The 24,570-nt window shown below is 41.3% G+C and overlaps 1 protein-coding gene across 2 annotated transcripts in view; it reads right to left on the bottom strand.

Moving 5' to 3' along the window:
• The window catches only part of LOC117206266 (protein apterous-like), a 54,425-nt gene extending 30,505 nt beyond the window's left edge, over positions 1-23,920 (bottom strand). Inside the window, exons 1-3 of one of the 2 annotated variants that reach the window (XM_033445438.1) lie at positions 22,892-23,920; positions 8,140-8,428; positions 7,285-7,672 (exon numbers count right to left, since the gene is read on the bottom strand). In XM_033445438.1, coding sequence (XP_033301329.1) covers positions 7,285-7,672; positions 8,140-8,428; positions 22,892-22,939 — 725 coding nt within the window. In that variant the 5' untranslated portion in view covers positions 22,940-23,920. Of the gene's footprint in view, positions 1-7,284; positions 7,673-8,139; positions 8,432-22,891 lie in introns of both variants that reach the window. The other variant, XM_033445437.1, reaches the window with a different exon arrangement.
• Positions 23,921-24,570: the final 650 nt, after the last annotated feature.

Genomic DNA, 24,570 nt, shown 5'->3' with positions numbered 1-24,570 from the left:
GATCAATCGATCGTTGGGTCCGCGAGCTAGACGAACGAGTTCGGGCCCGCTGCTGGAAATAATTCCTTCCGATCTAGAGCCGCGACGCGGGAGTTACGAAAGGGTGTCACGCGCGTAAAACCGAGTTCACTGGACGGACACGCGAACGCGCGTCGCCTAATAACACCGGTCGCGGCGACAGCCAGCAGCCAACGACACGCTGGCTATGCGGCAACGACGGCACAGATCGCACATGCGAGCCACCGAGATAAGAGTTTCGGGCCCAAAGCCGTGTCGTGACGGGATGTCTGCGCTATTCCATCTTGGCTGTCACTCTTGTATGACGCGGTAAGCAACTGTGTATGCAACCGTGTACACGCGTGTACAGTGTACCGGTTCGCGAGGACACACCACGAGGAAACGCGTCCAAAGTTGTCCGCTCGCGTGCAAGGGCCGCTTGCAGCGAGAACACGGCCCCGCCACACCTTCTGCTTCGACACTCTTGGTCACCGTTGTCACTGGTTTCGACGACTTGCTCTCTGAATTTTAAACGGTTAACTGAGAACGAGTCGAGTTGTTGGACGGTTTCGGTGTATGTTGCTTCGTTAGAGGGTGTGGTGTGGACTCTGGATTGTCATATCGAGTCAAATTCGCTATATGTGTTATGGACTAAAGGCAGATGGCGATTATATCAGAATTTTAGCTTTGATGTGAATTTCAAATTACTGAATTGCGAATTAAAGAATAAAAGTTACGTGCAGTAGTATCGAAGTACATAATCTGGAACACCAATTTCGATACATCGAATAGGTACGTTACATGGAAGATTATTTAGAGGAACACATTGTCATTTGTAACGAAATATCGTAATTCTTCTTTTCTAAATTCTTACGATTCCCAAATGTAAAATATATATCGCTCCGAAAGTTTCCATGTCTTCCTTGTATTTCATCATCGTGTTTTCTTTACTCGTTCTGAGGAAGAGTCGCTGATCTCAAAGGCCCCGCCGACTGAAAAAAAGCCCACTATCTGGTAAACGAACGTTATCAGAAGGTTCGTCGATCCTCCCACACTGGTTCAAACAAAGAGACAGAGAGAACAAGTCGCGAGTACTCGCGTAATCGGCGACCACGGCATTTGCATCTCAGGCACGGAACGACGAATCCACGTGATCCGCGCGCGTGCAAAAAACCGGGGGGGCTCGTCTTACACAATCGCATCAACGGGAAATCTACGTTCTCAAATTTCAAGGCTTAATTTACGAGTGCCGCACGAGTAAATCACGAGGAATCGCAGCGCGCATCGCAGCAGCGACAAATTTATTCCTTTTCCTAGTAGATATCGCGTAACGCCGACACACTATCCGGCCACGAATAAAGTTCCTCTACCTGGGCGACAATAGGAAACGCGTCCAACTTTCCTGCCGGAAATCCCGAAAACCTGACTAGACACTATGCCATTTTCTACTTTGATCAAAGTATCATTGCACAAGATGAATTTTCGTCCGTGATATTTTCATCGAGATATTTTCACTTTTATTTAGATTCTTCGATATAATTGATTAAAAAAAACATAAATTTTAGATAGATATTAAAGGTGCCATATTACTATTAGCCTTGCTGAATCTTTCGAGGCATTTTCAACTCTATTTTGTTTAGTTTTATGCACATATACCTGTTTGAAGCGAGCACAGTAGTATGAGCCGGCGGAATACGAAGTCAGACAGTCGCGGTATCACGCTGGTGCGAATAGGACGATGTTATAAATTTATTACGACGATTTTCAGTTCTGTTAATTTCATCTTTATACCTCAAATATCCCGATTATCCAGCAAAGTTGCTCCCCACATTTTTGTAAATTATTCATCTAAGAAAAATCATCTTGGGTGCTTTCCATTTGATTCAGCGAAAGAAATATTTGTGTAAATCAACAACGATAAAAAGGCAAACGTTAACCAATCCACGACGGTCATCATAATTGCTCAATTGTGAAAATCCCAAATTTTGATTGATTCCATTCAATCTCAAATTTAATCTAAAAATTAATCGACTAGACCAATGCAATATTCCGTTAATTTTAATCTGTAGAATCTCACACGGCACAGGGATCGCTGAAACGCGTGTGCAAGAACGTCTAAACGACATTCTCCCTTCGCGAGTTCTAATCTCGTCGCTGTCACAGGGTGTCTTCACTCGCGCGTCCTGCTTTGCGCGATAAAACCAGCTCCTTATCCAGGGGGATCTCGACCGTGGCCTCTGAGATCGGCTGGCGTGATTTTCGAGGCATACCACCGCGTCCACGAGCGAGCAGAAAGCGTGCAGACGAAGCGGAGGACGGAAGACGAGCAAAAGGAACCTCTGTTGGGTGTCTGGCTACCGAAATTGCAACGCGGCTTCGAGTCGAGCGACTTCAGCTTCTGTCACGCGTTTAATGATTTATGTAATAATGAATCACGGCTATCTACGATCTCCGTGACCATATGTTGAATCACGAATAACTGTAAAATTACTATATTCATGGAACGCTTGAACGTTTTAGAATATTTAACCAATCCGACCAAGCGCGATTCCACTTTTCTCCGACAGTGGCTGAAATTTGATTTTAAATTAACATTCGAAAACCAACGCTACGAAGTTTTCTTACGTACCAGTAACAAATTTGGTAATCAAACAAATAAATCATCGATTGTCCTCATCGATGTGAAATAATAAAATTGAGCAACATGAATCTGTAAACGGCAACTTATTTACCTATCCGCTAATTTTATTAATTAGTAAGTCACTGTATAGGAGAGCCTAGAATACAATTCAACCGCTAATAATAGCCTCTTTAAAAATTCGTGAATACCAAGCAGCCTACTTAAACTTCCTCCAACAACTCTCATCCGTCATTCAATTAAGAAAGCGAACGATAACAGAGAAAAGAAATATTAAAATTCGAATGGGAAACAAGGTACGAAAGGTCGAAGGTCGATTCAAGAGTCAAGGAGACTGAGAATGAAAGGAAAAAATAGAGAAAGGCAAGTGCATCGAAGGGACATCCGGGGGTTGACGGCGCTGGTGCACCATCCGCGATGACGTGCAGCCCGGTGCACGTGTATATCGTCCGTCGCTCGTGAAATGTAGATCGACGGTGATTTACTTATCAAGAATCGACGCTTCGCCGGAGGTAAATGGTCGAGTCGTGACCATTAGTCGATGGACTGGCCAGTCCGTACGTACGGCGAACAGCCTTGTGTGCGAATCGAGCAGAGCGAGGGAGTACGCTAATATCCGCGCCGTGTGAGGCCTACTCTACGGCCCAACACGATGTTCCCTGTCCCTCTCAACCATGGTGCCCGCAACGATATTCTCTCATGAACCTTTAAATTATTTCGCTCGTCGATTGAACAAGAACGATCGGAGCATGTGGAATGAGGCATCGCGATACGAGTAGGCAACTTTGATATTTTCATTTCTGATGTGGGTTGCAAAGGAAGATTTATGGATTTGTTGATACGTGGTTGAATTGGTGGTTATATGGAGCTAGTTTAGTGGTTGTTGATTTGAATAGTTGTATTGGATACTTCAGAGTAACTTTAGCGAGTTAGGTAAATTTAAATAGCCGGAAATCGTAGGTTCAATTTTCTTTGAAATTGGATGAAATTGAATAAAATTGATGAAAGAACAACAGAAATACAATATGATGCTATTCCTTGACAGAATTGGCCAATATTACTTCGAATCATAACTTTTACGATAAAGAATCTGACAATATATGAAATTCTTGATCGAAGCAAAACATTTTTTACTCTTCTATCTCCCTACAAAATCTTGACATCGGGAAATCGACATTTCTCCAAACGAATCGCAAACACGGCGCGAAAGTTTCACCCGAAAGCATTCGAAAAGACTCGCGAACGATTTTCATTCTAAAAGATCGTTCACCAGGAGAAACGATTGACTTCTGACTCCCTGCTAGACAAGGATTAGTGTCTGAAACCGGGGCACGAAATATGGCAAGACAGGTGATTTCCGTGTACTGGAGCGCGAACGTCGAGGGCGCAATTGTTTCTCGGAATGGGAATCACCAGTGCCGGCTAAACGTGAGGGAATTCTTACGGAGTTGTGCCAAGTTCGCTTTTGGCGCAACACGAATAACGGTCTAGGATACTTTAGGTAGAGATGGACCAAGTATTGCGAAAATTTATTTGACAAGTACACAGCGCATCAGTGCCGCTGCATCTTTAAATCCGTTTCTATAAAATTTCGTCGGAAATCAACTACTGATAAGAACTGAAAGAATAATTTTCTATGCTATAATTTGCAAACTGTAATAGAAAGCTTTCAACAAGTTTAATGAAACGATTTAATAAAACAATGTAATTTTTGTTAAAATGATCCATTTTATTAGTAACAACAGCGATAGCATAAACTAAAACTTACAATTTTATCTACTTATTTTCATAGCTATCTATGAAAATATCTTTTATGCTTCTCATAGATTTAGAAAATTACAGATTGCAGAAAAAATAGTTCGTTAATCAGAGTGTTAGGTATTGAAGTATTAACTTTCAAAATAGTTAAATAATATATAAATAGGGACAAATTCTATGTTTCTGGAAATTATCCATCAGATTCGTCTTTCTTATTATGACTTTATGATTATGAGAATTTCATTGTGTTTCTCATAAAAATCACGTAATTCTTAAGGTGATACGCTTGTCGTCGTATCCCTAACAATACGGAAATCACCACGGATTGCGTAACTTATTACGGATTTGCGTTTATCGTTTATAATCCCGATAGGGAAAGTTGACTAATTGAGGAACCGCTTGAGTAGAAATCTGGGGAAAGGTCTCGCACATCTGCAAAAGAGGACGATCGCATCGATAAGCTTTTTTTCCTGGTTCTAACGTTGTTTCGGAGTATTAGGTAGATTAGGTAAGACGAATACGCTTGTGCACTTTATTATCCTTATACTACGTGAAGCTCTTACGCTCGTGTATTGCTTAATGGATCAATTTTCTATGAATAATCGTGTATGAATAGTCTATGAACGTTGTCGTGAATAGAAATTATCATTTTTACTTCCAAAGTAATAAATTTTATCCTTTCATCTTCTAATAGTTTCTAATAAAATTCTAAATCGCTTTATACGGAATCGATCTTCTTTCAAATCACTTCACTTTACATAACCAAAAATTAATGGATGAGTGTAATGTCAAGTCGTTAAATAATACGTAGTCAACACATAATGTCAAATAGCTGTAAAACTATCAAAAACTTTTCAATTCTTATATGTTATGGTTAATATGATTTTATCGTATCGGAATATAAAATACAAGAATAGAAAAATTCAGAATATAAAAATTAGAAAGCTACACTAAAAAGAGGCTAGAAATAATTTCCACATGCCTTCATTTTCCAACGAAACGTTTTCTTATGAGATTTTAGATTTAATTTCCATAATATGAAATTTTTATAATAGTATGAAAGTACTATTATATGATACGAAATTTAATATACTTGAATCTAATTAATTAGTATGCAAATGCTACCACAGGTACAACGATATGCAGATACTTTTCGTAACTACTGTACATCGATGATGCCTGATCGTGTTTTTTGTAAAATTTCAACACGAAATACAAAGTTTTTCTTGGAAGAGAATGCACGTTCTCGGAATAACGTGCATTTCAGAGGAAAAGCAAGTCGACTTATATAAACGCATGGTATCTTATTGTTTTCCGCGAGTCGCTCTCTGTAACGATAATTTTTTGTTATTCCATGCGTGATTCGCCTCGATGGCTAGCTACTCGGTGCAATGGTAATTCACTGTCAATCGCGTGCACGTCGATAAAACGAGCCCTTATCATCGTGACCGAGGAGATTCGAGGCCTTCGTTGCGCAAACGCGTTCGCCTACTTTGAAATCACACGCGCTCTCTGAAATCGCGGATGGTCTCCTCGAATGGTCTCTGAAATTACAGAAATTACCGCTTTGCGGTTGACTTGCTCTAGTGACAAGCGACCTAGCATTTTCTTTGCACCGTATAACATGCCCTATTGACGTGAAGAAAAATTCAAAACGAAAATATAACGTAAAAATATAGGAGAATCGAGCGAACTTAATTTTTGACAACATCGAAAATTTAATATGTTAGAAAAATTTTAAGTATTGATTGAAATTATGTGATTGAGTGTAATTGATTAATTAAATGTCAGTGGAACAATGACACAAGTGATACATTATATTTTATATTTTCTTCAATAAAAACTGCCTTTGAGCTTCTTAATTATGTTCATTAAAATGATTTTAATCTTGAAGGAATAAAGAGTAGAATTTAAGATATCGATACATTACTAATCTTTCATTCATATTACTTGTAGCGAATAATGACGAATGACTGAGATCTGTGAAACACAAAATTTGACTATAGCTACGCGAATATCGTTGTTTCACTATAACGATAGGAAGTCGACCACTACGGATTTCCTCGGGCAACATTGTCGATAAAAACCAAAGACACTATACTTTGTGGTTTCATTTTAATTGCTTAGCGGGGAAGATTAGCAGTCGACCGCATGAAGATTCGTGCAGATATAAATATAGTTGTAAACCATGGCCGAAGCTATTAGAATGGGTGGATGAGAGGAATGGATCGATATAGGACATGTACCTAATTTATTTAATGCGTACAATCCCAAGACGTTTCACTAGACAAAATCATTAGAAAACTCGTTAACGGGAAGGTCTACAAACGTTCGAAACTTCGCTTTTATGACTCGCCTCGACGATACTCATTGGCGATCGTTACGAATCTTTAATGAGAGGTAGTGACTTTATCTTCATGATAAAAAGCCAACTGCTTACTAATATAGATCCCTATTTTAATTGCGTTTTTTTTTTAAACTCGTTTTCCATCTACGAGCATAAAGTTTTAAACGAGCAATTTCTAAAACGAGCCTTTATAATATAAAATTCTTTGTATATTATTTTATAATCGGTTATTGTCAGCAATTTAAAGCTTTTAATCACTGACAACGAACAACGCATAGCTCGTATTAATATCTGATTGATAAATCTTAAAGATTGGTAAATCCCAAGCCAAGACTGGTAAGTATGATCAACATGATCACACATGATTAACGAAAAGATAAGAGCTATTCACAAAAATATGAATTTGCATAAATGTCTACAGTCTGCCTATTACAATCTCTTATAAGAAAACTCCGTCAAATCGACCTCGACCGCTTACGTAACGTTCCTCGTCGGGCCACCAGTCGAGGGTTAATCACCGTAACAAATGTCTGCATCGACTCACCGATAGTAATCCTTCTTGCAGTAAATGTTTCCGTCTCTGCTGAAGCAAGTGACTTCGCCATCGAGTCCTTGACGGCAGTGAGAGCATTGAAGGCAGGCCGCGTGCCACCGCCTGTCCACGGCCTGCAAGTAAAACCTGTCGGATATCCGTAGACCGCATCCGGCGCAAACCACCCCCGGAACATCCTCAGACTGTGCGGGAGGAGTGGGTGGTGGCTCCAGCTTTGGGATAGCGTGCAAGTGGTCCGTGGTTTGTTGCTCCTGCGAGTGAGTCTGCGGGTGCAGATGCGAATGGTGATGATGGTGATGATGGTGCGTCGTATGCGGAGGCATGGTCAAGTCGCTGGGGTTCTCGAAATTACTGTTGCTATTCCTGTATTCTTGGCCACCTGACAAGCGTTTCAATGGATAATGAATTATGACGTTTAATTTACAAATTAAGATTGTCGATTTAAAAATGAAAGAAAATTAAGAATCATCGAAAACAATTTTTACTTGAATCGCTAAATGTTATTACGGGTGTAAATTAATCCGATGTGTCTTTAAACAAAATTACCGGTTTGTTCGTGGTACGTGCAATGTAAATTCGATTACCAAATAAAATAATTTTCCTTATTCGATCAATTCACGCGAAGTTGCCAATACGAACACGCGTGAGGTTGTTTTTAAATTGTCGTGAAACATTAAAATATTTCAGTTTAAGATGCTTGTTAGAAACAAGTAAATCTAAATGCATCGAATTAATTTTCGCATTAAATACTTTAAAATTGTACGATATGAAAGAAAGTTGGAAATACTCGAAATATTTCGATGTGATAAAGAATTAAATATTGCTAAAGATAATACAAACACGTACCTCCGGGAGAATCATAATCCCTAGAGTCGTAGGGGGTGGTAGGTCCGTCGTAGCAGTTGTTGTTTGTTCCACAGTGGGTCTGATGCAGGGGTGTATGATGGGGCCCGTGATGGTGGGCGGCAGGAGGACTGCACGGTAAGGTGGTAGGTCGTGCAGCGTCGCCCATAGACGCAGGGAGGCAGGGACTTAGGTCCCTCGCCTGGTCCACTGCTCCGGGCCCCCCCGCACTGCCGGGCCCCCCTTGACGCCCCACAGCCAAGCCGCTGCCACGCTCCTGCGAGCTGGCCGGCTGCTGGAACAAACATACAATCATACACTTTAGAAATTTTCACAATTTACAATCAATATCTTATAATATTTACGTATGTCTGAATTAAGAATATTTATACAAAATTTATATACCTGTGATCGCGATCAAAGATATAGGAGCTAAACATAAATTTGTTTTATCTATTGGAAATGGAGAGCTCACGGCCAAAGAGTGAAAAATGTATTTTTTATTTATTTCTCTACGATCCGATATTTTTAACAAAAGCAGATTGTAACAGAGTATAACTTTAGTTTACTGCTAGAGAATTACATAGTTACAAATTACGAATAATATGTCCATATTTCGCGGCTGACAAGGTGTAAAAACAGCGATTAACTAACGCTAGCTTAAGTAGCAATTAAAAAGATCATAAGACAGGAAAATAACATTAGTTCGATGGCTTTAATCTTATTGTACGATAGGAATGGCTAAAAGGCTCGATGACAACGGGAATGCAAATTTCTCCACGCGAATGGAGCCTAATACGTTAATTGAACTGTAATGTTGCGGTGTTAAACGATTGTTTTACGCGCCTGTATTTTGCAACGCGGTCTCACGCGACACCCGAACGAGCATCGACGGTATTTCACCGTTCACGGTTCAGTAGTCGCATCGAAAAACCGAGTGGAAAGGACCTAATCCTTCCGATCTAACCGCAATTGCGTCGAAACAAAGCATAGTCGATTTGCTCGAGCGAAATTCTCACACCTACATTGTGCAGCGTTCACAAAAGTCGTTACAAACAGTGTCACCATAAACAAAAAGTCGATCGCGAGCAATCACCAACCAGAGAAGAACAGAGGAAGGATAGAGATAGGGTGAAAGTAATGAAAGGAGGCTTCCTTTCATTAATAGTTCGGATAGAATCGAATCGATTCTAAGTCAAAGGGACAAGGGACGTCGAAAAACGCCGCGTCAACGTGGACGCGTCGTAGACCAGTCTCAGCTCAAAAACCTATATAATTCGCAACGACGAAGGGAGGAAAAAAGCTCGCCGGTAAAAGTAGCCGATCTGAGGCAGAGCCGAAGATGGAGAAGACACTTTCCACCGAAGTCAAAGAGGAGGCACCGTAAAGGACATGGTCGGAAGACGTCGCAACCGCGTAGGATAGGTACTCCTGGTCGTCGTTGTCGGACCGACAACTGGAATAGGCGAAATAGGACAACAACCTAACAGGCACGAAGAGCAAGACGGCGACGGGGACAGTATCCAAAGTGACAGCGGATTACGGCTCGGTTGACATCGGCAAAGGGCAAGGGGTCTAGAGAAAAGGAGAAAGATAAAGAGTGGCATGCTGACGGCAGTAGCCGGTCGCCTCTGATGGATGTCGTAAGGCGGTGTGCGCATGCGCGCGACCCTATAAGGCGCCCGGAGCCGACCAATCCGAGTCGCCGCCGTGTTTCAACTGTCAACGCGGTTGCGGCGTACCGCGGTGCGCTCCAGACATAAATTACGTGGCGAGCTGCCCTGGTCCTCTCCTTCTTGTCCCTCTCTCTTTCCGCCTCCCTTTTTTCCTCTACTCCTCTTTCTCGCTCTTTTTAATACCTTTCAACTTCTCCTTCCCTTCTTCTTTACCCGGGAACCCTTTCTTCCCCATTTCCTTCTCACTCAGGTCATAGAGACCCTACGCTTCCTTAGGCTCTCTCTCGGGTGGAAAACCAATGCCGCACTTTACGACACCAGATACCGGTATTTACTGCATCTCCGTTGAAGCGGCACGTTTGCGATCGAGCCCGAAGGGCGGTTAACTTGTGCGCATAGAACGTCGTAAAGATTGCTACTCTGAGCGGTGATGCCCCACTGTGACGAATTTAAGCTCGTATTCCAACGATCGATGCTAAAGTTGATGGCACTTGCAGTTAGTACCTTCGGTGGATAATAGTCATGCGTCAAGGAATTTTTCTTTTGTCGAAAATCTTTACTCTGAGCATTAAGTTATTAAGAGGAAACGTTGCTTTAAATCTTCTCTCAGGTAAATTATGAAAACTTCTGTTGGAACTTAAAGTTGAAAAATATATCAGACGAATCCTTGAAATTCCCTTTCGTAACCACTGTATGACACAACGTTCAATAATGTAAATTAATTGAAAAACAATTGCAAATGTAACGTAACACTTGTCCCTAATAGGTTAATCGACTTTTTAATTTACCTAGATAAAAGTAAACGAAGTGTATTTCAACGAAAGCAAAATCTTCAATAAACAAGTATATTTTTTCTTTTTCATTAAATAAACATGATTTAGCAATCTGTGGATAATACTAAAGGAAAAAAGATATCTGTACGACGATCTTCTTATTAAATTCGCGTTCCAGTTGCGACATAGATTCTGATTCTCTAAGTTGGCTAGCGACTTCTATCTTTTTCTGTTCTATTTCTTTTTTTCCATTAACTGATTCATCGAACGATAATGGTCCTAGAAATGGCACAAAAGAGATCGATCGGATAAAGCGCGCATGCGCGGCGCCGCGTGTTTCACGACGAGGGAAAACTAATAGAAATTACCAGGTTCGTTTGTTACGGCGGATTTTCACTGTGCAACGTAACGATTACGCGGCGGCCGTTGTTTCTTATGTAATAAACCGGGTCGCGGAAAGAATCCGTGGAACGCGCATTTCGACGTGTCTCTCTGGTGCTTCTGGCGTGCAACCTATCGCGAGTCGTGGCTCGTTTCCTTCGAAGATCATTGATTAAGCTTCGATTGGAACTTTGATTGGGCGACTTTCTTGCCGCTAACAGTAACAACGACACCCCGCGGTGGTGAACTCGATTCTCCGAGGGAATATGCTGGTTTCTAGCAAAACGATTCGAGTCGCACACCGCAAACGTTATCCGAATATCGTGGAAGAAGATGAAGTTAATTATAATTTTGCTCTTTTTTATTAATTCCCTTGATAGATTTAACTAATATATTTCTTTCTTCTTCTATTTTCTCTATTATTTCTTACACAAAGTTATTGATTTGACAAAGGTCTTAATTTTACTTATTTATAAAGATTTGTAAAGATTACTAAGAATTTCTCAATAATTGTAAGTTTTAATTTAACGGGCTTCCGCTCCTATTCCTGTTTTTTATTTATAAAAGTGGACAATGTCGTCATGTACTTCCTGTCATTGATAGCATCGTGTCTACTCAATGTCAGTTTGTAAACGCAGTTTCTTTCATTCAGTATTTAATTAAAACACATGTGTACATACACTGAAATATCGATTTATATTCTGATCGACATACAAATAGAAAACTACGTTTCTCGGAAAAGAAACCTCTACTTTCAATATATTTTTTCACAAAGAATCGTTCTTTTCCCGATTATTTATTATTATATTAAAAACTAACATGTTGAAATTTAATGGATTCAAATATTTCTACCATATTCATAGATACACATATAAAGACATCCTGTACATCTGTTACATGTATATGTATATCAGGCAATCACAATGAAACGTTCTTTTAAATGTTACATCCATAACAACGGATCATCAAGACCTTCAGTCTTGCCTTTATTGGTTCAACAACGTTTGTTACGTTCGCCGATAACACCGGCGCATCATGCAAGAAATCAACCAGGTTTTCATACACTGTTCCACGCTTAATGTCATTATTAACCTCCGCTCGAACAATGCACAGCTTTTTTAACAATGTAGGCGCATTTCTTAACACTCCATTGTGCCAGGTCGCACTCCTCGAGCCGCGAGCGAAGATGTTCTTTGGTATCAACATAGGTCGCCGCTTTTCTTTTGACGTGCCTCAATGAGATTTCCCAACCTTCCCCTCGTATCGGGCATCGCGGCGAAACAAGCGCCAACAACGAATGCAAATAGAGATATTTCCTCGAGAGAATGCGGCTGGAAATCTCTGTTTTTCCATCTGAACACGCGTTTCTCACGAACATTTTCGCCGAATCCCGTTTTGGTATGCGATCATACTAGAATATCTTCTCGGATCGTAACCTAACCTAAATTTCGAACCGTTTCCACCGTTGCAACAGTTAGAATTATAAATAATATACGGATCTTTCGTCAGTTTCGACAATAAGAAAGGATTGATTATATATTGAGGATTACAGGAAGAGTAGGTGAACAGGAAGAACAACGCTCTCATTCTTCAAAGCAGTGTACAATCGCAAGATTTATGAAGTATGTTAACGATTGTGTGAACTCGACACAGTGTGATATAAAGAATAGGAACAAAGAATGGATATATAGTATATGATTAACACTAATAGCAACCATTCATGAGAGTTAATTGAGAATTAACACCGCAGATTGTGATGTATCGTAGATTTAGTCCTTTGCCAGTCTACTAATCCCAATCCTAGACTCTGTTCTCAGAAACTCCATTGATTATTCTAAATGCAAAAGGAGCATCCTCGTTTCGTTGCCTTCACCATGGAAAAGGTCAATCATCCGTATTTCATTGGAAAATTCCTATCAACCAATGAATTCCATTATTATCGGTTATCACTATAAACCACGTACCAGAGATTTTTCAATTCCAATCGCAGAACTCTGCTTTCATGAAATTCCACGGTTATCCTAAATATCAGATCAATAACTTCATCTTCCTCCTTTCGCCGTGAGATCAATCAGCGATGCTTCACTGAAAAATTTCGTATTGGAAAATTTCAACGACGCCAAATGCATTCCGGTTGGTTATAGAAGCTGAACGAGTTCCATTTCCAGAATTTGCCCGATGGTCGATTTCGTAAGAGCGAACGCGACAACCGGCGAGTAGCTCGCGCGAACAGACGAGAGATCGATACGGGCATCCTATAAATTTCCCACGAAACGGCACGACCGGTCGATCGATCTTCACTCGGCTTCGCGAGATCCTTATCCATCTCGAGAGTGGACCTGCCACAGGCGGCCGGGTGCTCGGACTGTAAAACAGACTTTCACCGTAGCTCTAACTTGCACAAGACTCCGCCTTTTTCATTTTCACGAAACGTGAAGTAAATAACGAGCGCGGAATCCGTCGGGATGCCGGCACGAAAAGCCAGTAGAATGCCGCCAGAAATGCCGCTCGACGGTCGTTCGATTGTGCGACAACCTCTCCGAACTACTGCCGAGATATCGACTGTCGATTACATTGGTCGCCATGTACATCTACTTTTGTATTTTTTTCTTTCGTCTGTTACTTTACTTTTCCTCTTTCCGTATCTTTTTTCTTTTCCCTTCTGTTTCATTAATTTTTCTAGGGCAAACAGACGCGTGGACCGCGTGCACACCAAGATAACACGATGTATTAAGTTCGCGCCGTGACTTTCAGATTGATAAGTAATCGATGATTCATCTGTTTCGCGTCGGGGTAACTTGCGTCGAGCCGTTAACGAGTTATCAAAGCAGAGATACGCTGGTCCATTAGATAGAAAATACGAGGTCGAGTTGGAAATTTTTATTGAACAACCACGTTCTCGTGGAACCTATAAAATCTTTCTTCCCAAACACTTTCTTCCCAGAGGCTGTTTCCTCCGTCTGTTCGCGAACAAGGAATGGGGTAATTGGAGCGTGATTCTTTTTGTAGCGCGACACGATCTCGTATGATTTACGAGAAGTCATCAGTATGAATCAGACACGACTCGAGCCGAGAATTTTTCTACGATCGTTCCCCCTCGTTTGGAAAACGCCGAGCCGCCTGTTTCCAGACGGAGAAGTTAACTGGAGACTGGAGACTTAACCATGGGAAAATGGATCTCAAATCGAATGGAGTCTGCAGTCGTTCTATAAGGAGGATGAGAAACGAGTCGGTTTCGCGCGGGAAAAGTTCCAAGGACCATACGGTCCGAATACGGCAGGAATAGGAGAGCTGGTAAAATTTATTGGGGACGATCTCTCCCTGCGTCGCCTCCATGACGGCTCCGGTGCTTAATCATTTTTCGGGACAAAAAGAAACGCGAAATTAACCATTTCTTTATCACTCTTGCGAGTCATTACGAAAAGCTTAGGAGCAACGGATAACGATTAACGACGGATAACGGAAAAACGATTTGAACGACGAACATGGACAATGCATTTGGCCTGAGTAGAAACTGAGTAAAGACGTGTAGAAGAAAGAGCATGATCCTTGATCTTGTTGATTTTGAAATATTATAAGTGTTATGAATAGACCAATTTACTTTTATCAATATATTAGCGTATACATAAGGTATGATCAAATAGAACTGTTAACGTATCAATGTTAGACTCTGTAGAAAGGACAATAGTTTTATTTCTACAAATTTATCAGCCACGAATGTGCTAAAAGAGATACTCAATGACGAATCTGGAATGTATATACTTCCAACCCACGATTCAAATTTTTAAGGTCCACAATTTTTATCTCCTATTATCCATATTTACATTACATTAAAAACCATAATAAATTATTAATTACTAGAAATAGTATTAAAAGCAATAAATTACTGATTACCGACATCTTCAGAAAACTGTCACCAATATCGCAACTATAAATCTTGTAACATATCCTCTCAATTTTTTCAACTTGCAAATTTCCGAAATCCTCAAGCTCCAATGCCAAGAATTCTCAGCATGTCCTATCATCGATACTAAAAGCGAGACCACAAAAAAATCAAACCAGGAAATTCGCTCGCAGTCCGAATCTGGCATCTCTCTTTGTCCCATTTCTCTCTCGCTCTGTCGATTCTATAAACACGCGCGTCCCGTGTTGGCCGCGTATCAGCTTCCCTTGGCCAGCCATGATAGTGATAACAATAAACAGCCTCGTCCACTCGGCGGACGGGCTGCAGCTTGTGGTTTCTCTTAAAACGCGTGGGCGACGCTTAACACCGCAGAGAACCGATAAACTGCTCGCTATCTGCACTTCTCCGCGGCGACCGGCTACCAACCGGCCGGACCTCGAGCTACTCGCGACCGGACAAAAATATTGGATCGTGGCTGTTCGTGTGCTACTGTGCCACCTCGGTTATTCGGCTGCTACGACGACAGCCAACTGAGAGAAACAAAAAACGAGAAAAAGGAATAAAGAAGGAAGGTGTTTTCGAAGGAAGAAGCCACCAGTCGAGCTCTAAATATAGATTCAACCCCTTTGGATCAGAGACTGGTCTTAAACAGTATTGGTGTATTTTACGAGGATTTGATGAGAGCAGGATTTTGAAGGTGAATGATCGAAAATGGTACATAATGGTCGATGGTACTTTTACCACTATTCAGTGTTTATTTTCTATTTTCTTATCCCTATTTTGCTTTTAACTTTTAATTTCATGTGGAATTTTTAATTTTATTATTAAACTGTTGGTAATGGATGACAGATTACTTGCGAATGTAAGGATTAATTATATTAAAAATGACGCAAAAAAACTAATGTTTTTTGCTTGGTATAAGATACGTACTTTTTTGTGAAATCGAGATAGTTGTTCTCGACTCGATTTTGAAATTATTGTTTCGCTTCTTTCAATTACGTCGCGTGTCATGTATATGTAAATATAAAAAATTCTAATTTCAAGTTCGATAAAATGTCATGTAAATTCTTCCGCTCGAGAAACTTAACCGACCCAACTTCAATCTTCGACCTCCCACGTTATCGTACAGAAACACTGTTTTCATTCAACAAGAAGAAATTATCATTTCTAATTATTTTTAATCTGTACATATTATGAAACGAGTTCGACTATCAATCCGCTCGAATTTTCACGAATTTCTAGCACGACTTTGATCGCCATGAATATTAAACGTATCGCGTTTTTGCGTGTGATTGCGAAACCTGCGCTTTGCAAATTTTATGAATCACGACACCGAACGAAATCGCATATTGTCGACCTCGAATTTTCCCGACCAATTCTCGCTATCGACGCTTTCCACGCGATTAAACGATTTCTTAATGACAAAAATGACGAAGAATCAAAACCGAATCAAAGTGATAAAAGATCGAGAGCGAGAAATCTACTTGATCGAACGATACTACGATATTCTGTGGAAATAAAAAAAGAGATTGAAAAAATGGAAAAATATGGAGACGAATATTATCGTCCTTGCGTCACATCCGGTGCGTCATTGCACAATCGCCAGGACTATCGAGATCCGAGGGAAGCGACTCGTTTGCAGTGAGGCAAAGAATACGTAACGATAATTGAGAAATTATGAATTTGGACGATTGTTCCAGGAAATCGGTGATCTCAACTGCGTAGAAATATCGTATTATCATACTACGTGTTCAGTTTTGTTTTCTTCTTCTGGTACGATGTTTGCGGAGAAGATTTTGATTTAACGACGCTCGGATAATTTCATCGCTCGTTTCAATGTTACGTCTACAATGATCTTATGTTTCCTGCGACGTGTGTATTTAGAACAAAAGTTCCGCTAGATTTCTTCCTTGTTCGATGTCAATCCAAATGAACGTGATTAATAACTACTAACAATCAAAGAAGTTTCTTTTTTCACATCATTTACGCATGGGTAGAAAATAAAGACAATTAACTCCTATCTTTTAGAAAGTCTTAATCTTTGTATTTCATTGGTGCTACTACGCAAAATTGACCAGATGAAAATTGTTTCTTTTTTTTTTTGTATCGTTTCCACTGAGACAAAATAAAAGAGAGAACGCTACTGTATAAATAAAAGTATACTAAAATTCTTCGTCAATCGTATAATCTCTGTATATTTTCAATGTTATTTACAATTAACCAAACGAAGCTTTATTCACATAGACAATTTTTCTTTTTATATTATTCTAAGAAAAAAAAGGGATGTGAAAGAAAATGAATCTCGCAACTGCCTGGCAAAGCAAAGAGGTGTAAGAGTACTTGAAGTAAGAGATGAGAAAACAGTTATTTAAATACTAAAACGAGACGAGATACCGGGGACACAGAACGGCGGCACGCCGAGCAGGCCAAGAATCGCGACCCGACCCCGAGATACCGCTTTCCCTCCCTCTGTGGCCACTTCGCGTTCCGGGAAAATTCAGATCGCGTCTTCGTCTGCCAACGACGCGACGCCCGATTCGACCGCTATTAATCACGTGCAAAACCGTGATCGGCCCGCTGAAAGCATGAGTAAACGTTTCGACGTGCCGCAACGAGGACCGTTTGAAAATTTTGCGAAACGTCCGACCGACAGATGATGCATTCGAAGAAACACAAACGGACAGATTCAATCTTCTTGCGACTATTCGTGACTTTGATGTATTCGGGAATTTTGAAAGGGTCTCGTCGAGTATTTAAAGAAAATGGAACAATCAATGAGACAACTATGTTTCCGAGTTGTCAGCAAGAGTGAAAATCGGAACGTTTGACGATAGACAAAAAGTGAAAACAAAGAGAAATTTTCCTAGAAGCTGTAAAACTGCCAGTGGGAAACGAATTTCCTGTTCGTCGAATATAAATCATGCGTTCTTACGACGGAAAGAGCATAGTGGAACGAATTAATTTAGGAATCGCGATTAAAAGATCTATTCTACCCAACGTGTTTTTTATTCCGAGAACCGCCAGTGAACAGGCTGTTAGGATATTAACAAGTTCCTGTGCAATAAATTAGCCACCTAGAACCAAGCTCTACTTCATAAATGTCTATTTATTCGTTCTTTTACTTGGTGATCCCTTATTCGATGATTCACCGAAATTCAAACGCATGACGAATAAAAATCTTTATCTTCTAACGTGTGATAGGAAATTCATTTCGTTACATTTCTTACGTATGAATAAGAATCAAAAAGAAGAAGGGGAATTCCGTTCCACTAAATTTCACTAAAAAACTCATATTCCTTTACGTTTTTCTATATAATCAATTCTAAACAAAATATTTGGAAAGTATTAAATGGTCGTGTTTAAAGCACAATCACGAAACAGAATTACGAGCAATTCCGTTTCCTCAAATTTCGCCGAAAAGTTCAAGAAACGCGGAAGAACTGACAAATTTTTGCCAAGAGACGAACGTGTCACTCTGGAGGACAGTTTCGCGAGCCACGATAGGCAAGAGCATATCGCCTCCAGTCCGTACCTAAATAAATGACAAAAGATGGAGCACGGCGCGGATTTATTAAACGTTCGTCCCGCGATGACCGCCGCCGCTTCGTGGCGGATATATCTCAACAGGCCCGGCCAATAAATTACGCTCGACACAAACGGACCACTATCACGGACAGACACGTTCGTGCCACGTCGCGCTTATCTCATCGAAGTTACAATAATCACACTCTCTTCGGCCGGCTCCATGCTGACGCACGCGTCCGGCTGCATGCATAGAAAAAGATCGAAAACGTCCAGAGACTAAACGACGCCAAATCCGTGTGACGCTGATTAGATGCGTTCCACCAATATCAGTTTCAACGAATGAATTTCAATCGACCGACTACAGGTCAGAATCGATGAAAGCTTGTTTGTTGAATCACCACTTGTACGCCACGGATGTTTATGTATATTCATATTTTGATAACAATACTAATCATATTATCGTAATGACTATTTATGTCATATCACAATGTGTATATCATAATGATTATTTTGCTTTGAACATCATCCTTCGAACAATGGTTTAATGATTATATACGTACATAGTTGTCTCGATGATTTGAACGAAGGTTTGGAATAATTTAAGATGGTCTGAGTGGGTTCGAAAGGCATCGAAGCCGAGAAAGAGAATGTGGAACAGTTTAAGCGCAGGTTACTTTCAGAAAATTTCAGAGCAGACGTAGAATAAATTAACGTCAATATCTTCTGAGCTTTTGGAAGAAGATTCCTGTCGAATTACGCCAGTAGGAGGAAATATATAGGTGGAAGGGTAACATCGAGAAACTGAGTTCGATAGGGAAGAAGATGTAAATTTCACTCTTAAAATCTGCAATCTTCGAAATATTCGAGAGTATTAAGCTCCCCCTTTAATTCCTCCGATCTTAATTATCTTAACATTGCTTCAGATTTTAGATTCTTATATCACCACTTACATTTCAACAACATACAAGTACTTTTAAATGTTTCAAAAGAAACTTTGACATATTAACGATTCTTTCGTGTTCTCCTTGAATTTAAGAAATATTTTAATAGTAGGAAAATTTGTGTCAAAGATTACCAAAGAGAGTAACATTAATCGTGGTATGAAAGAAAACGTTCTGTAACTTGCAAGTTTCGGCTCAACTATCATTCAATCACGTTATAATGCAACTGTGTCTTAAAACCACCTCTAACCACGAAGTCAACATTGTTCCAGTGGCAAGAATGTCTGCTCAACCCGACGAATAACTCCCGTCAAGCATACGAAACGTCTGAAAAATCCGTCGCAGACCCGAACTCGTAATTCACGCAGTTGTCGCGGAAATTGTTATTTATTTTCGCCGCAGTCGCGGCCCCTGTCGCGAGATGAATTATTCGATCGTGCACGCGGTCACAAAGGAGCGTAGGAAAATCTCGGGTTGCGCAACGAAGAAACAGAGAAAATTAAGCCGGTTGAAAGCCAAACTGATCGACTCTGTTTTCCGTAACAATGTTTTATTTTGACAGGTAATGGAATATACGATTAAATTTTTCATAAATACGCAAAAATATGTAATCGATGTACGATAAACGCGTCAACTCAGCAAAAGCTAAACGATTAACCTCGGTTGAGACGATCAGTTTGACTCTTGTGTGATTCAATTGCGCTGGCCACTCGTCGCCGGCACGAAAACGGCGCGCCATTCCCGCGCCCCGTTTTGCGTTTCGTGCGATAAAATAATCGCGTCGCTATAAGGAGACTGGGACATTTAACGCACGGCGCCTCTTATACGATACGCTTTAATCAACCGCTGATTCTTTGGTAAACAAATTATTTACGTCGTGTTCCTTTCAATGGTTTTCGTTGTAAAAATTTCGAAGAATAGCCGTCAAATTAAATGAATAAAAATTACGGAATAATTGTGAATGACGTATCTCATGATTTGAAAACTTGTATGTTCTTTAAAAAAAAAAACACAGCACACGACGCCATGAAATATGGTTTACAGGAATGATCAGGAAGATAATGAAATATACTTCGTCGTGAATAATTCCGTGAACAACGGAGAGATAGTTTTGTTTGAGAAAATTCTCATGGAATTTTTGGTGGATTTTTATAGTAGCTTTTTGTAAGTAGATATAGGAGCGTGAAAAGGAGGAACGATACGTATAATTAAAAAAATTCGCATTTTGATGTAATAAGAATTTCCGAGTATTTATACGGAGTCTGAACAAAGTAAGAATATAAAATTAACATAAGGTATATATAATTAACATAATGTTTATCACGAGACAAACAAAAAAGCAAATAAATCTTAATATAACGTATAATACAGCGTTAATATAATTTTATAAAAAATGGAAGTCCTCGACTATACATTATCGATCTACACTAAAAATAATTTATATTCAATTTCTACGATATGTATTACTTTCATACTTGTATTACTAAAATATTTCCAAATATGTATATACATTGAAACGATACAATAATGTAACTTAAAAAGATCAGAAATTAATTCTGAGAAAAGTTTCCGCGAACACAAGTTAATCGAACGAAAGAGAAAGAAAATAATGAAAGTCGATCGAACTCTCGTTTGAAACGGTTTATATCGATTAACACTCAATTTCGGTGGAATCAGCGAAAATAAAGGGAAAAGAGAAGGATTGGTAAGCGATGGCATGCGTTTTACATCCAGCTCGTTTCGTCGGCGTAGCCACGAGTTAATGCATCGGTTCAATTAGCGGCCATCGTGGTGACACCGAACAATCAATTACGTTTGTTTACAAGGTGTACCCGTTAACGGCACAGCCATTCAACAGTCGTTTAAAACGGAATTAACATTCCTTGAAGATGAACGCCGGTTTCGCTGATCGTACATTGCTCGACACCGTTCGAACCATCGTGCAATGGAAAACGAACGTCGCCGCTAAAAATCACGAGCATCCACGTTCCGCCGTTTAATCCGACATGGTTTCCTTCATGACCAAAACGGTTTCGCGAAATGTTCGTAGTAAATATCACGAAGCAGAGGAATTTCGATTTCTCTCTCGAAAATTAACTTACGTTGCTAAAACACGAGTATACGTACAGGATTTTCTCGAAAAGCATGGCCAACCAAGGAATAACAACGTCAAACGAAACGAAATGAACGTAAACGAACGTAAGAATCTCCTTTTATGAAAAAATTCAATGAAAATCCACGGAAAATAAGAAAAATTAATAAAACGAGAATAACCCAAAGAACGCAACAGGATTAAATAATATCGTATAAAAAGTATAAAGAAACGAGATCAGTGTTTAACATTTCGCTTCGATCTACTAAAAATAATAATCGCTTTCAGCAATGAACCAAAGAAAAATCTCTGTCTAAAGAGTTCACGCAATATCAACCCTTCTCGAACAATGACAAGGAGAAAGAAAAATGTATACCTTTTAACCGATCGAAATCTCCAACCCCTTTCAGCCAGGGGAATCAATTAACAAATCGGGGGCGCGACTCGGGTTCGCGTGTCGCGATCCATTACACCGGTGACACCCGAAAAATTCACAAGCTTCGTGGCGATCCGTCAAACCCGTGGTTCATGTACGCACGCAGGTCTGTCGTCGAGACGGGGTTTTTTCTGTCGGCGGCGATCTACAACGTCGTCGCGAATCCCTGAAACCCGTTCCGCGCCACGGCCGGCGAATATATCAACCGTTGCGTCGCCGATAAGCGTCGGGGCTCGTCGGCGACTCGTTCGCCCAGCAATATTCCAATTACGGAATCGCCGGCAATAAAATCGTTGGATCGAATTATCCAGCTAGGATTTGTTTCCATTAACAGCTACAACCGGACACCGACAGCCGCCATCGAGCGGCTCCCTTATCCCTCGCAACGAGAGGTTTTAATTAGTTTGTCGAGCCCGAGAATTTAGAATCTTGGAGATTGGACGTTTCGAGCGATCCTAGGACGTGGATTAATGTGTTTTTCGTAAAAAATCTGTCATACTGGAGTTGACAGATACTTAGGAAATAGACTATGATATTTTGAAGAAAAAGATCGTCGTATCGGGGCACGTTGACAGAAATCTAGAATTTTCAAGTTTGTGGGATACGACTAATTAAAAGCACTCATTCCAACTCGCAGAAAATACGACTGTAGTTCCAGAGTTTCAGCCAGTCGAAAGAAACCTACTTAACAGAAACCTGATAAACCTAATAAGAATTATGGAAAAATGTCTGTTACAACTCCCGAAAATGTAATAATTTGGGAATGTAGGTCGCTCGAAAGTAACCACAGAACCAAATTGCGACCCTCTCCCCTCTTGTAACATTTTAAAAAAAGCTCTGCTCCAGGTGCAAGTGTCAAGTTGCAAGAGTTGCAAACTCGGTGGAGATCAAAGGGTCGAGGTAAGGATCATCATCCACAGATCATCGAGGCCTGCGTGACAAAGGACCGGGAGCCCCTCTCGTCGGTTTCGTGGTGCGTACACGGCCAATAAGCAAAGAACCGAGGGAATAGAGGGATGACACTCACCCAGTGCATGCCGGTGGTAGGAGGGGCGCGCTCCTCATACACTCCCATCAGGGTGGCTGCTGTCGCGGGGTAGTTCCCGCCGAGGGTGCGCGACGCCGAAGCTGCTTGGGGGGGAGTCCCGGGGGATCCGCTTGCCGATAACGCGGAGATGGCGTCCGCTGCGCAGGTTCCCTTCTTTTGCCTCCTCTTCTTCTTTCTCCGCCACCGTCAAGCTCGCTTCACCCTCTACTTTCCTTGGTTCGGCAATTTTTTCCGCACTCAAAAACGTCACTGGCACCTCCGTGCTGCTCCTTTCCCCGGACTTGTATCAATATTTGTATATATCGAATATGAAAGGAAAGTCCAGGAGAGAACTGATAATCGTTGTCTGGTGAGTGGGTAACGCGCGCCCTCGCGGGCACATTTCGCTGAAAAAGAATCACTCCGAGAATCCAGCAGCTAATTCTGCTCTATTAAAAGCGAAGACACGGTGTAACAGTACGGAAACACCGAGTAGACAGTCACGTTACCCCAGAGAAGAAAGTACACCCCTCACTGATACACAATCACTATGGACGCAACGGACAGTCGTTTATCGACGCGACGAGTTGGGGCGACGGGACGCAGTCCTAGAACCTTGTCGCGGAATTCCTGGTTCCATATCGAACCAAATGGTTCACAAGCACTAGGGTAGTCGGAGAAACGCGCGACGAAATAACACCCGGCTAGTCCGCGCACCTGCACTCGAATACTACCACCGTCCTGGTGTCCTTGGAGCATCGACAGTTTGGTGATCGATCTCAGTTCGTGCTCCTTCGAGTGGACGACCGGACACGCGTCAGATACGTTTCATGGCGCATGTGCCCCGTGTGGTACAAAGGAACGACGAGATCCAACGACCACGACCACGGCCACGGCGACGACACGTCGAGAGGAACGACGCCAGAAAACGAGATTCGCGCGAGCACGCTGCGCCACGGTAAATACAGACCCGTCTACCGAGCCGAAGCCGCGATGCGGAGTGAGGGAACCGGCACAGCTGCAACTGGTTCCAGCCAGAGGCAGCGCCGCATCGCGGTGGAACCGTGAAAACCACCGCGTCACAAGGTGGGGCGGACACGGTTCCACGAAGAACCGCCCACTGGTACCCCCTCCCAGGTCGGCAGTGGAACGACAGGCCACACCCCTACACGAAACCCGATACTGTCTTTCCTTGTCTGTTCTGCAATTCTGTCTGGTCAGACCTTGTCTCGAGCACCACGACTACTTTGCTCCACGCCGCGCTCCTGCTCCAGAGAACCGTCTGCACGAGAGAACAGCGGCTCCGCTGCGGTACACAGTGGCGTAGCCTTCTACGTATATGTGGTTTCGTAGAATAGACGCTTTAAATTGGTGCCTCGGACGGCTGAGTTCTTTGCCGTTTTGTTATGTCACCGCGGAAATGAATGTATCGGGGATGTAGGAATGGAAATGGTGAACGTTCGTTGTCGATCGAATGATTGTTCCCGTGAAAGAGATAATAATGTTGGATCGTGAAGAATGATAACTTCGTGTAAATATTTCGCTAATTTACTGGTTTCTAATAACTTATTCCGCTGCTGTATTGAATCAAAGTAAGATGTAAAAAGTAAGTTTCTGCTGTCAAGGAGTCCATTATCCGAGCGGAAGTGGCCAAGATCAAAGCGTTAGAAGTACTTTAA

This window comes from Bombus bifarius, unplaced genomic scaffold (genome assembly GCF_011952205.1).
Source record: "Bombus bifarius isolate JDL3187 unplaced genomic scaffold, Bbif_JDL3187 scf7180000008000, whole genome shotgun sequence".
Lineage (NCBI taxonomy): Eukaryota > Metazoa > Arthropoda > Insecta > Hymenoptera > Apidae > Bombus > Bombus bifarius.
Note: the sequence above shows the minus strand (reverse complement) of the source record. Positions and strands in the feature narration are given on the sequence as shown.